The sequence below is a fragment of the Scylla paramamosain genome, chromosome 3 (assembly GCF_035594125.1).
Source record: "Scylla paramamosain isolate STU-SP2022 chromosome 3, ASM3559412v1, whole genome shotgun sequence".
NCBI lineage: Eukaryota > Metazoa > Arthropoda > Malacostraca > Decapoda > Portunidae > Scylla > Scylla paramamosain.
Genome location: NC_087153.1, coordinates 35,255,522 through 35,270,521, shown reverse-complemented (window position 1 = coordinate 35,270,521; position 15,000 = coordinate 35,255,522). Strand labels below are relative to the sequence as shown.

At 40.6% G+C, this 15,000-nt stretch overlaps 1 protein-coding gene and 1 long non-coding RNA gene across 4 annotated transcripts in view; one reads left to right on the top strand and one right to left on the bottom strand.

The window, feature by feature from the left end:
• The window catches only part of LOC135094393 (uncharacterized), a 52,830-nt gene that overhangs the window by 8,146 nt on the left and 29,684 nt on the right, over positions 1–15,000 (top strand). For all 3 annotated transcript variants that reach the window (XR_010263786.1, XR_010263787.1, XR_010263784.1), the window contains exon 2: positions 4,736–4,820. This is a non-coding gene — a long non-coding RNA (uncharacterized LOC135094393). The remainder of the gene's footprint in view (positions 1–4,735; positions 4,821–15,000) is intronic.
• The window catches only part of LOC135094383 (uncharacterized), a 37,820-nt gene that overhangs the window by 21,527 nt on the left and 1,293 nt on the right, over positions 1–15,000 (bottom strand). Inside the window, exon 1 of the mRNA XM_063994425.1 lies at positions 14,975–15,000. This exon is cut by the window's right edge and continues 1,293 nt beyond it. Coding sequence (XP_063850495.1) covers positions 14,975–15,000 — 26 coding nt within the window. The remainder of the gene's footprint in view (positions 1–14,974) is intronic.

Sequence of the window (15,000 nt, the reverse complement as noted above, 5' to 3'; positions counted from 1 at the left end):
TCTCTCTCTCTCTCTCTCTCTCTCTCTCTCTCTCTCTCTCTCTCTCTCTCTCTCTCTCTCTCTCTCTCTCTCTCTCAATACCTCCCATTTTCACCTCCATTTGGTATTCACGCCTTCACGCTACAAACTAGTCATTTCGAGTGATGGGAAGGACGCGAGGCAAAGAAACTAAGAGGGGAGGCGGTGATGGAAGTGATGGGGGACGATGATGGAGGGTGGCGATGGGATGGGGTGGTGATGGGGGGTGATGGAACACAAAGTGGGCGAGGCGAGGGGGGAAGGGGGGTGTTATCACATTCCATCAGTAAGGGGGGTGGAATACGTGACCATTTCCTTGATTTCCACCTTAGTAGTTAAGTGGGTGGATGGCGGTAACACTATGGTGGGGAGAGAGAGAGAGAGAGAGAGAGAGAGAGAGAGAGAGAGAGAGAGAGAGAGAGAGAGAGAGGGTAGGGTGTGGGTGTGGAGGAAGATGTATTATTAAAGTATAATAGTTTTTAATGATCTGGTTTATTGATACGCTGCTGTTATTGTGTTGTTGTGGTAGGTTATTATTAGCACTGCGGTTGTGAATGAGAGGTGTGGTTCGACCCTGTTATCTCTCTCTCTCTCTCTCTCTCTCTCTCTCTCTCTCTCTCTCTCTCTCTCTCTCTCTCTCTCCGTAACCTTTCTCTGCGGCGTCTCGAGATTAGAAGAGAGAAGGAAGGACACAGCAAATCTTTCACGAAAATGAGAAAAAAACCGTGACAAAAAATAGAGAGAGAGAGAGAGAGAGAGAGAGAGAGAGAGAGAGAGAGAGAGAGAGAGAGACACACACACACACACACACACACACACACACACACACACACACGAGTCATTCAGTCCAGTCGGCACGGCACCCACGTCCACTCACCCACGCGCACATCACCTCGTCACGGTCAAGAGAGGAGTGTCGATTAGTGACGCCAGATGACACTACTAGGCCTTGTTGACAAATAGAGACGAGAAGGCCAGCTGTGTTTTGTTCTCCCTGTCTGACTGACTCTTGACTTTCTTTGTGAGTTATGACGCATCGTGTTACACTTTAAGTCCAAGGCAGTGGGAGGAGATGAAGGAGATATATAAGAAAAAGAGAGAAAAGAGGGAAATGGTTTAAGATAAATCAGAGAGGTCTTGAAAATTGGTGGATCAGATACTATACCGTACGTGGTGTGTGCGTTGTACGTGAGTGAGAGAAATAAGATAGGAAAGTGTGAAGAAACAGGAGAGAAACACAATAGTAGACAAGGGGAAGAGAGAGGCTTAGAGAAGGAGAAATAGAAAGGATGACTGAATAAGAAGAGTGAATAGGAAGAAAAGGAGTGAGGAGGAGAAAAGTATGATAGGATGAGTAGAATGGAGAAAAGGAATAGGTATTAGACCAAAGGAGGAAAAGATTAATAGAGAGGATATAAATAAGAAATGAGAGAAGATTGAGACTGAGTAAGAAAAGGGAAAAAGTGAGAAGAGAAGGAGAAGGAAAACGAGTGAGAGAAGGGAAAGAAGGAAAATTAGTAAAATGGGAGAAAGGGAGGAAAATGTGAGAGTGAAAGGAGGAAGAGGTAAAATAAAAGGAAGAGAAAAGTATGATGGAGAAATGAGAGAAGCAAAAGGAGGAGGAGGAGGAGGAGCAGGAGGAGGAGACACATATTAGTCACAGGTGGAGAAATCCTTACGTGCTTCTCTCCTTCCTTCCCTCCCACCTTCCCTCCTTCCCTCCCTCCACCTCTTCAGCTCTCTCTATCTCGCGTTCGCTCTCTTTCTCCCGTCAATTAACTCTAATAACTATTTTGTTCACGGTAAACTATTAAATTTATCGGTCATGTTTTCTGTGCCATCACCGCGGGAGGAGTGAAGGAATTCCCCGCAGGTGGCACCACTGTTCCTGGCCACCGCTGCCACCATTTGTAGTCGACAGTATTACTAGATAGGGGAATTCACGGGGGGTTCTAAATTGGTATCATTGTTAGGAAGGTTGACAGTGAGTGGTCTTGTATGGTCGCTGTTACTGATGATAGTTTTTTTGTGGTAAGTGGTGTTTCTGGATTATTTGGAGTGTTGTTGTTGTCGTTGGCGGTTGTTAAGACGATATTTTGTATTATTCTATTTAGTTTCGCTATTCCTTATTTCTTCTTTCTTCATTCTTCATTTGTAATCTTCCTTTAATTATTCTTCCTTTTCTTCTTATCATTTTTCGATCTAAAAAATCGTTTCGTTATTCTTTTTTCTTTTTCTTCTTCCTTATTTCCGTTAAATCACCATCTTCCAAATATTTTCTCTCTCTCACTCCTCTTCTCTTTCCATTCATTTTATCCATTTCATTTTCACTGTTGGTTGGCGCGGAGGGTTCTGAGTTGAGGTCATTGCAAGGAAGATTAAAAAATGGTGATGGTCGTTTTTGCTTCGTGTGGTACTTACGATTAATTTGGTGATTCGAGATAAATTTGAGGTTTGCTATCTTCGTTGACTTTTGTTATGTCGACTTTACTTTTAGGTTCATTATATTTACCTTCCCACGTGTACTGTACCTGTATTGTTCCGTGTTTTCATTTTTGTAGTTGTGTTTTAGAGCTTGTTCTTCATTTGCTCTTCCATAATTTTTAGTTTTTTCTTCACTAATTCTTTTTTCCCTTTTCTTCCTCTGGCCATTTTTTTCTTCATTATATTTTTATTCATTCTTTCTTGTTTCTTCCTTATTTCTTCATTCTTCGTATATTCTTAATCTTTCTTTTATTCTTCCACACTTTGTTGTTTTCCTTCCTTCTTTCCTCCATATTCTTTTCCTTTCATTTTTCTTCCTTCATTTATTTATTTAATTATTAATCTACTTGTCATTCTTCTTTCTTTTCTTTCTTTTCGTCTTTAAATCTTCTACCTCCATTTGACTTTTCCTTCTTCTGTCTTCCCTTCTTCTCATTTCATCAATATTGTCTTTACAGTTGGTAGTCCTGGCTAATCACAGGCACCACTGTCTTAATTCGTCACGGTTGGCAGCACTGGACAGACGTACAGATAGACACAGACAGACAGACACACAGTCCCTCACCACTGCCATTAGTCAATTAAACTTTTTCCTCCTTTCTCTCAAAAGATTTTTGTTACTTTCACACGCTGACAGACTCCTCCTCCTCCACCTGCTCCTCCTCTTCCTCTTCTCCTCCTCCTCCTCGTCCCAACATCGTCATCACTGGACCGAAAAACCGAATCACAAAAGAAAACCCGTCTGTCATTTTCATATAATAACCATGTCGACAAATGAATTGATGTCGCCGGAGAGAGAGAGAGAGAGAGAGAGAGAGAGAGAGAGAGAGAGAGAGAGAGAGAGAGAGAGAGAGAGAGAGAGAGAGAGAGAGAGAGAGAACTTGCTTGAATTAAAATAGTTTCATTCATGTACTTTGATATCTTGTTTTGCATTATTCATGTTTTTTTTTTTTTTTTGTCAATTCATGTCCGTTCATCTACATGTTTACTCCTCATGTGCTTATCCCTGTCTGTTCATCTCTACTTGTCTGTCTAAACTGCCTTTTTATCTGTTTATTTTATATATATGTTTAATTATCTCTACCTGTTTATCTATATACTCGTTTTCCATATTTGTCAGTTTCGACTTGGCTCTACTATCTATCTGTCTGTTAGTATATCTGTCTGTCTAACTTACCTGTCTGTCTGTCTTCCAGCTTGTACGTGCTTGTATGTTTATGTTTGCATTTGTCTGTCTCAATATTTTTCTTTCAGTTTATTTGTATCTTCTATGTAGTTGACTGTGCATATCTATTAACCTTTTTTTATGTTTTATTCGTGTATCTACATGTCTGCTATCTGTCAGTGTGTACCTGTCATTACCTGTCTGTCTGTCTGTTTATTTGTCTGTCCGCTTGATTTTTCTGTCTGTTTATATCTTCTTTCTATCTAACTAATTGCACATCTGTCTGTCAGTCTATCTGTGCTTATCTATACCTGTCTCTGTCTGTCTGTCTGCCTGCCTAAATTTTCTGTCTGCTTATCTTTACTTTCTACTTAATAAACTACATCTGTCTGACAACCTACCTGTGTTTATGTACTTATATATACCTGTCTGTTAGTCTCTCTCTCTCTCTCTCTGTCATCTGTCTGCATATCTGCCTTTCTCCCTACTTGTTCATGCATAGCCACGTACCTTTCTCTCTACCTGCCTGTCCACCTTTCGCCAGACACACTTTCGCCGTCCTTACCTGAAGCGCAAGCCAGTCTTTCCTTATCTCCAACTGGCCCATCCCTACCTCCCCCCTGTGTGTGTGTGTGTGTGTGTGTGTGTGTGTGTGCGTGCTGCTAAGGTGCCACAATCTTCTGTTTCATGATTGTTTGTGAAAATATCTGCTGTTCTTTTTATTTATATATTCATTTTATTTATTTAGTTATTTTTTTATTCAATTTAGAGGTGGATCTTGTAATGTATTTTTTTATTTACTCGCTGTTGTTGTTGTTGTTGTTGTTGTTGTCGTTAATTTTTGTACAATTAAATACCTGTCAGTCAATCAGTCAATCAATCAGTCTGTTAGTCATTTAATCAATCTATCTGTCAAGCTATCTATGAATGAGTGAATGATTCAGTCATTTTATCTAATCTCTCTCTCTCTCTCTCTCTCTCTCTCTCTCTCTCTCTCTCTCTCTCTCTCTCTCTCTCTCTCTCTCTCTCTCTCTCTCTCTCTCTCTCTCTCTCTCTCTGCGTCACCAGGTGCTTCTCACAGGTGGCGTGACCCTGGAGTGACGGCGAGGCGTGACACCTGTGGCGCTATTACGGGACGCGCCGCTCACGACAGGTAGGCCACCCGCCTGTATTGTGAATGGCGGTGGTGGTGGTGGTGGTAGTAGTAGTAGTTATTGTTTTCATTGTTGTACGAGTTGCTGTTGTTGTTGCTGTATGGTGGTAGTAGTAGTAGTAGTAGTTGTTGTTGTTGTTTTCATTGTTGTACGAGTTGCTATTGTTGTTGTTGTTGTTGCTGTATGGTAGTAGCAGTAGTAGTAGTAGTAGTAGTAGTAGTAGTAGTAGTAGTAACGTTTATCACAGACTACGACTTTGATAATATTTTACAACCACATTATCTTGAAAAAATAGTAATAAACTGATAGATATCTTTTTATTAGGAAGGCTTTTGTAATAGTTAAGTAGCGGAAGAGGCGTAGGAGGAGGAGGAGGAGGAGGAGGTGATAGATGGAGAGTTAGTGTTCCCGCCACGCTCCACGCCACGCCCACTCTTCGTAAAGGGGGGAGTGGTGGAGGAGGAGGTGAGGGTCTGGAGTGGTGGTGGTGGTGGCGGGGATGAGGGATGGATGGGGCCGTGTAGGTGTGGGGAACTGGGGGATGGTTTCTCCAGGTGTTCCAGTTTCTTTTGTGTGTGTGTGTGTGTGTGAGAGAGAGAGAGAGAGAGAGAGAGAGAGAGAGAGAGAGAGAGAGAGAGAGAGAGAGAAAATTAATAGTATACATCTTTTTGTAAATTTGTTTTTTTTTGTTGTTGCTACTACTGCTGCTGCTACTACTACTACTACTACTACTACTACTACTACTACTACTACTACTACTACTACCACCACTGCAATTCATACCATCACAACCACTAATACAGCACCACAACGATCATCAACATTACTACGACCTCCAGCACCCGTTCCTCCTCCTCCTCCTCCTCCTCCTCCTCCTCCTCCCTTCCCCAGACGACTCTTGTCCAGCTGCTTGCCTCCTTCACCCACTCCTTCGGGCGCCCAGACAACCTATCCCCCTCCTCCTCCCTCCTTCCTCCTTTCCCCACCCCACCTCTGCTTCACACTTCACTGATTAACCACACCAAGAGTCATTTTCTCTCCCCACTCAGGTCTTTTACTCATTTTCTCTCTCTTCCTCAATATTATTTTTCGTTCCCTTCCCAATCTTATCTTTCCAATTCCCGTTCTGCTGCTTCTTATCATTTGGGTGTGTGTATCTGGCATGTTTCTCTCTCTCTCTCTCTCTCTCTCTCTCTCTCTCTCTCTCTCTCTCTCTCTCTCTCTCTCTCTCTCTCTCTCTCTCTCTCTCTCTCTCTCTCTCTCTCTCTCTCTCTCTCTCACCAAGGTTATAAACAATGCCAGGCCTTACACTATTTCCTTTCCTCCTCCTCCTCCTCCTCCTCCTCCTCCTCCTCCTCCTCCTCCTCCTGCTTCTTCCACCATGCAGTGTCCTGTACCATCACTTCTCCCTTTTCCTTCCCTTCACAAAACCTTCACTTTTTTTTCTTTCCTTCCAGTTTCTTTCCTTCCTTTTGCCTGGAGCTGATCAGTCCGGTTTGCCTCCTTTCTCCTCCTCCTCCTCCTCCTCGACCCGGAAGACCAGTTGTTGCTAATGAGGGTACAAATATCTCGAGTGTTTTCGTGGTGGTGGTGGTGGTGGTGGTGGTGTCTAGGTTCATGAGAGATATACTAGTAGGAATATTATGGAAACACACACACACACACACACACACACACACACACACACACACACACACACACACACACACACACACACACACGACATGTCCAAAAAAGAAGCTTGAAATTTGTATTAAAAATATTCACCAGTATTTTTAAACTTTTCCACTCATCTCTCTCTCTCTCTCTCTCTCTCTCTCTCTCTCTCTCTCTCTCTCTCTCTCTCTCTCTCTCTCAGTCCACAAAACACCTCGCGATTCTTTTTTTTTTTTTCTCTCTCAATTTATTGTTCCCACGTGACCTCCGAAGCGCCTGTGTTGAAAATCGAGTCGTTTCACAAGATTACGGTGACGAGATATGCTTAATTAACTTCCCGCCTCGCCTTCTCCGCGCCCTTGATTACCTCACACCCTGTCCTCAGCCTAACAGTTTCCTCGCACCTCGCTCTCCTCATCACTAGCAGCTCGCATGCTGCTTTCGTACGTGACGGAAGGAGTTATCGTACTTTGGCATTCACTATTTGCAGTTTCTTTGGGATTGTTTTCAGGTGGTGTACTGATGACCAGTCTAGTTTTTATGGTGTTTCTTTTTTCTTTCCTTCTCTTTAGTAATGGTGCAGATTACTCTTCTAACTGTTATACTGGAAGCATGAAAAGAGCCTTGAAACTCCATTAACTTCCATTAATGTCTGTTAAAGATGCAAATTCCTACTGTCTTCATTAAACTATTACAAGAAAAACGTAATAGCTTCCATGAATGTATGTTAAAAGTACAGCATTCTTTTTTAAATTAACTCTTTAATCATGAAAACACTCTTGGAAACTCTAATGGCTTCCTGTAGAGTCTGTTAGAAATTAAACTATCACTGGAATTATGAAAACTTTCTTGAAAACCCAGTCGAACCTGTTAAAAGTGAAGAATAATTAATCAGACACTCACTAAATCATGGAAACACTCGTGGAAATCCAGGTAACTTCCACTAAAGTATATTCTAAAATACAGAATCCTTTTAAAAGCATCACTAGAATCATGGAAACATCCTTGAAAATCCTGATGGCTTCCAGTACATCCCAGAGAGTGCAGAATTCTTGTTAGCCCTTGAAAACCCAGAGAACATTTAAAAGAATCCGTTAAATGTACATAATCATTGTCAAAAACTACTCTTAGAATAATAAAAAGAACATCCTTAAAACCAGACTAACATTCAGTAGAACCTCTTAAAAACAATCGAGATAAGACCCCCGAAATATTTAAGAATGCGGATCTGACTTTCATACCACTTGAGTAACAATCTCGTACTTTGCATCTGACACCTTCCTTCCTTCCCAGGCTAAAGTCACGCCCCGCCCTAGTAACCTTAAGACCCGCAGACCACTTTCCCTCCTTCCGAATTGACTTACGGACCGTACTGACTCATGGACGGTTCATGCATTCGATTCCGCCCGGCAAGTCATCCCCATCATTGACCTCTCCGGCCTTTCCACTACCTATGAGGCTGTGACCTTCACCTCTTAAGTTCAAACTCTCACCCCACTCTGCCCTTACCTCACCCAGCCCAGCCCAGCCCAACCCTCTCCCCCTCATCTGTCCCTGCCTCTCTCTACCTTCCTCTTCCTCCCTTGTCTTTTAAACTTTTCTCTTCCTTTACTGTCCTTTACATTTTCCTCTTTCCCTCTTGTCCTTTACTCTTTTTCTTCCTCTTTCGTATCTTTAGATTTTCTTCATTCGTTCTTCTTTTCATGTTTATCTATGGTCATATTGTTGTGTCCGCTTAAATCAGTTAAATAGTCTTTTATATATATATATATATATATATATATATATATATATATATATATATATATATATATATATATATATATATATATATATATATATATATATATATATATATATATATATATATATATATATATATATATATATATATATTTATTTATTTATTTATTTATTTATTTACTTATTCTTTTTGTTATTAATTTTTAGATCTATTTATTTTTTCTGTCTTTGATGTAGATTCTTTTCCTTCTTTCCTCTTTCTTATCTCTCTACATATTATCATTAATATTATTTTTTCTAATATATTTTTCCTAATATATTATATTGTTCTTTTGTTTGTTCAAGCCTCTTATTTCTCAGTCTTTTTTTTTTTATCTGGTCTCTTTCAATCTCCGACTTGTTTTCACGTCTCTCTACGTTCCCTCATTACTTCCACTACTAATATCTTCTTTTAATATCCTTTCTCACTTCATTCAGCCTCTTCTCCCCTTTCATTTTCCTATCTCTCTATATTCTCTCACTAGTTCTTCATTTACTAGTTCCCTCTTTCCTCCTCAGTCTAGCTTTCTCTCGCATCTCTCTTTAAGTCTTCCTCTCATTTCTTTCAGCCTCTTCTCCCCTTTCTCTCCTTTTCCTATCCCTTCATATTCCCTCATTGGCTCCTTTAATAATCCCCTCATTCCTCTTCATCCCCATCCCAGCCTCACCTCTCTTAACCTCACCCTTGCCTCATTTTAACACCCTCACGGCTGTCACTCGCAATCTTCTGTGTTTTACAACGACACCACGACATGCTCACTCACTCAGCGGTAATTTGAGACTGAGTAGGACATGAAAGCTGCTTTGAAATTACGAGTACAATTAAAAGAACGCTTCGAAAACTTACTGATCTAAAAACGTGGTGGGTTAAATCATATAAGGTTGTGTTGTGTCACCTGCCCAGTTACGTATGTTGAGTCATGTGACCTGAGAGTGTGTGGTGACCTGTGGTTTTTAAGTTCGTGTGTGTGTGTGTGTGTGTGTGTGGGGGTGTGCGTGTGTGTCTTGAGGGTTAGTGGTAGGCAGAGAGAGAGAGAGAGAGAGAGAGAGAGAGAGAGAGAGAGAGAGAGAGAGAGAGAGAGAGAGAGAGAGAGAGAGAGAGAGAGAGAGAGAGAGAGAGAGAGAGAATAAGGGAACCTGCAAAAAGCCATCAGGTCTACACGTGGTAGTTTCTTTATAATACATGCAAAACATGACTGCCTGTTTCACTTGTAATCCTCATCTATAATCTAGAGAGAGAGAGAGAGAGAGAGAGAGAGAGAGAGAGAGGGAGAGGGAGAGGGGAGGGGGATAGGAGTAGGGAAAAAAAAATCATTATAACAAGACAGACCAGTTCTCGTCTCGCTAACCTACAATGTGAAATTTCTCGTGTCGTGGAAATGATGATAACTTGTTAAGACGCGAGACATGAAGATACTTAGAGAGAGAGAGAGAGAGAGAGAGAGAGAGAGAGAGAGAGAGAGAGAGAGAGAGAGAGAGAGAGAGAGAGAGAGAGAGAGAGAGAGAGAGAAATGTCATATCTTGCAAAATTGTTCGAGATGACTGATTGGGTTCTTTGGCACACATTGCAGATCTCGTAAGTGGATTGTGTTTGAGATGTACAGTTGGCTCAAGAAGTAATGTCGTAATCCTGCTGAAGAGTTAAATGTTCTCTTGGAATTTGTGACACTTCTCAAGAAAACTGTACATTTGGTCCCTTGTAAACTAAAATGACTCAAGCTAAAATGTTTTCACGTGTCTAGTTGAGTCAATTCATCTCTTACTTAGGCTATGATGTTTTCACGTCCACATTAGCCTAGTTCAATAATTACTTCTAAATTAAAACTACTAGATTATGATTTTTTAATAGTAAATTAGTTTTTTTTTTCATGTAATCTCTCTTTCACTTCTTTCTTGTTTTCCTCTCCCATTCTTGCCTCTCATCTTAGGCAATATTGTTCTCACTTGTCTAGTCTAATGCATCCCTTCCTCGTAAACTAAAACTACTGAGACACTTATGCAATCTACTCATCTCTTGTAAACGAACATTCTCAAATTATAATGCTATCACGTCTACACTAACCGAGACCTAATACGAAATACAATATACACATTTAAATTCTCTATACACAAAATTCCAGCAAAAAATAGACAAATAAATCAATACTTAAACAAACAATAAGCCCACGTTATAATGGCAATTCTCTAGAAGTGTGTCGTAGTTAAATTTCAAAATAAGTGTGGCGGCTTTGCTCTGGCTGGCGAGGACGAGAAGTGAAGGGAAGCACAAGCATGGTTGTAATAAGGCGGACCTGTTCCTGCTAACCTACAAACAGGTGAGGCGTGGAAGGAACAACATGGAGAGAGACACATAATGGAGAGTAAACATGTCCTCTCTCTCTCTCTCTCTCTCTCTCTCTCTCTCTCTCTCTCTCTCTCTCTCTCTCTCTCTCTCTCTCTCTCTCTCTCTCTCTCTCTCTCTCTCTCATCATATCTACTTAAATGCTTATCTATTAATACCATGCACAGCTTAAGCTTTCCATATTAAAGTTTTCTTGCTCCAAGTCCTCCTATTCTCAAACGTTATTGCGTCTTATTTCGGCTACTTTTATCAGACTTTTGTGGAGGTTACTGGGTGTTTTCATGATTCTAGTGATAGTTTAACAATAACTCTGCTTCATCAGTGGAACAACCAGACTGATCATCTCTGTGGCCTTTGAAAACAGTCTTTATGTGAGAACAAAGCGTCTCAAGACAGTGGGCAGAGTCATTCTTCTTTCTTTACTTCATGTTCCATATTTAGCACGGTGCCATATGACCTCTGATGCCTGCCACTTCTTTTGACTTCATTCACTCAAGCACAGCAAAAGGAAACTATATTAAGTCAGTCATCAGTTAGAAATAGGAAAAGACTGGCTCACGACTAGAGTGGTAGATGACTGGAGTACTCACAGTTAATCAGGTTGTTAGCCCCGAGCGATAGGAGAATTTAGAAGATTAGATAATGAATAAGGATGATAAGTGAATATAGTTATGTATGTTTTTTATAGAAGGACTGTTACGTATAGGCCTGATGACATCTTGCAGCTTCCCTTGTGTTCTTCAAATGGAAAAGGAGAACAACACATTTCACGTTAGAGGTTTACCTTCCTGTGGCTCCCCCGCTCTACCACAAGGTCACCGGCCCCCCTCCAGACCCACAGGGACTCGGACAAAACGGACTCCTCACCCCCAGGCGCCACCAAACCGGCCGTCTTCCCCTTCCCTCCCTCCTCCTTCCAGCTCTTCCTTCCACCCTTGCCTCTCTCCTTCCCTCCCTCTCTTGCAAGTCACTGAAGTGCAATTCAATAAATCTCTCTCTCTCTCTCTCTCTCTCTCTCTCTCTCTCTCTCTCTCTCTCTCTCTCTCTCTCTCTCTCTCTCTCTCTCTCTCTCTCTCTCTCTCTCTCATATTCGCTGAGTAATGGAAAAAGAGAAAGGGAACGGGAAGGAGAAATGAAAGAGAAGGGAGGACGGAGAACGCAGAGGCGAAACACCACACACACAAGAAGAGGCCGAGGGAAGTGCACTGGCTGAGATGACATGGAAGTGTTAATTAAATATCCAAGGCTGGGAATGGCTTTACATGTGCGTGGTTTGAGTAAACGAAGGTGTGGTGGCGTGGAAGGAGGCTGGCGAAGCAGGGCATTTGGGGAGAAGAGTGTGTGGAAGAGACGTGCTTGCTTAGGGCTCCAAGTTAGTAATTGTGTGTGTGTGTGTCTGTGTGTGTGTGTGTGTGTGTGTGTGTGTGTGTGTGTGTGTGTGCCATATTCAGAAACGCTTTGCTCTTTCACCACGACTATTTTTAAAGACCACAGAGATTACTGGCCGGGTTTTCAAGGGTGTTTCTCCTGTTTCTAATGCAGAAATCTTGCTAATCTATCATTAGAACCATAAGAAAAATCCTTAAAAATCTCCTGTCACTTAATTGTAGCCTTTAAAAATAACCGAGGGGCGGCCAAAAGTGTTTCAGAATATGGTCCTGTGTATGTGCCAGGCTTGACATTCCAGCTTCACGCGCCACAACACAATGTCCAACACCTTCAACTCCCCGGCCAACCTAGATAACAGTGCTGGGAGGGTGCAGGGGGCGGCGGAAGGTGGGTAGGTGTTTGCAGATGGGGCCTTGGGTGAAACGGGGGAAGCAGAGGGAGGGGGAGCAGCCGTGTAACCTTTGAGTGAACTTACATTATAGGCACACAAGGTCAGACCCAGCCAGGCCCTTCGTGTGTACATAAGAGAGTAAAGTGCATGCATTGGGAGTCACGTCCAAGGGAGAGAGGGAGATAGAGGGACTCTTATTCTGAATCTTTGTGCATTCTTATTTCCAAGGATCACTGGGATGGTCAGTACGGTTCTCATGCGTGTTTTTCCCTTTTGAGGACGCAGAAGTCTTGTTATACTACCGCTAGTCACGAAAACATCCTTGAAAGCCGTAGTAACTTCCAGTAGTGTTAGTTGTCGAAATAGGACCCGAAAACTTTTGAAAATATGGACCATATACTTGCAAACATAAGGACATTAGAAAATAAGGGAAGCAGCATCTAGCCATTGAACCTTAACGTGGCAGTCATTGTAAAAAAAATATACCTGCGTACGTATTTCCAGCTGTCAGACCAAACGTTGTAAGAATCGGGTTTCCAATACTAGTCCTGTGCGTTTGTATGAATTGAATAGAAATATAAAGACCAATGAACTGCTTTATATTGAGACCTCCACAAAGATCAAGAGGATTTGGGGATGTGATAGGTGGAGGTTGTTGTTTTATACTCATTTTTTTTTTTTTTTAGCTCCTTTGGGGAACTGTACTTGTGCTATTGAATGAGAGGAGATTAAGGACAAGATTCTGAGGTTTTTATGATTTTTTTTTTTTCGTATTGATCACTGTCTGACTGAAATGACTGAAGTGACTGACAAACTAGGATAACTGACTGATTGAAGTGATGCCTGACTGAAGTGACCGACTGACTACAATGACTGGTTCACTGAGTTGAAGTGACTGCCTGACTGAAGTGACCGCCTGACTGAAGTGCCTGCCTGATTGACTGACTGACCGACGGAAGTGACTCCCTGACTAAAATGACTGCTTGAAGTGATTGCTTGACTGAATGAAGTGACTAGTTGACTGAACTGATTGACTGAAGCAACCGACTGTTTGAAGTGACTGACTAACAGACTAAAGTGACTGATTTTTTTTTTTAACATCCCTTGACCTCTTACTTATCTTACAAATATATATATATATATATATATATATATATATATATATATATATATATATATATATATATATATATATATATATATATATATATATATATATATATATATATATATATATATATATATATATATATATATATATATATATATATATATATATATATATATATATATATATATATATATATATATATATATATATATATATATATATATATATATATATATATATATATATATATATATATATATATATATATATATATATATATATATATATATATATATATATATATATATATATATATATATATATATATATATATATATATATATATATATATATATATATATATATATATATATATATATATATATATATATATATATATATATATATATATATATATATATATATATATATATATATATATATATATATATATATATATATATATATATATATATATATATATATATATATATATATATATATATATATATATATATATATATATATATATATATATACTTTCTAAAGCACACCAGCTATTTCACATCATTGACTCTCTCTCTCTCTCTCTCTCTCTCTCTCTCTCTCTCTCTCTCTCTCTCTCTCTCTCTCTCTCTCTCTCTCTCTCTCTCTCTCTCTCTCTCTCTCTTTATCTATCTATGCCCCTGCGGTTCTTGTCCTATGCTAGACCGGTTTGCACAACTATCCCGCTGTCAAGGTGCTTGGGTTTTTAGCTGGAAACACTTTCATGAGGCTCACCCAGTAACCTAACAAGTGCGAGGGGTCATGTTGTGCACGCGTTGTGTAACAGTGACTGACTGCTCATGTGTGTGCTTGCGTGCGTGCGTGCGTGTGTGTGTGTGTGTGTGTGTGTGTGTGTGTGTGTGTGTGTGTGTGTGTGTGTGTGTGTGTGTGTGTGTGGGGCAGACAAAAATGGCATATGTATAGAGAGTCACATGATGTTTTGGCAGAGAAGCAGGACAGCCAAAGAAAGAAACAGACAGGCATACAGACAGATGATATATGTTTAGATACAATGCATGCATACAGACAGATATGTTATGGATAAAGTCAGGCAGGCACACATAAGTAGACGGATAGGCAGACAAACAGACAGAAAAACAGAGAGAGATGATATACGTATAGTCAGGCTTACGTATATTGTATATTCAGACAAACAGACAGACAGAGAGAGTCCATCAGCGTCACAGCTTCAGTGAGACAGGTGACACTCAACATCCTTATCCTGCCAGCCTTTCACAACACGGGGATCGCGCCGTCCCCCCCGTCTGCCCTTCCCGACCCCACCCTGTTCTTCCCCGCGCCACACCCACCGGGATTTCCCAACGCCGTCGCAAACTATTTTCCGCAACACTTCTCTCCTCGTCCCCGCCTTTCTTTCCGATCCTCTCTTGTCGCTCAGCAAGAGGGGAAAAAATGAGGACAGCTGGAGGACACTCACCTTTGTTATCCTTTGGTCTGTGGTGA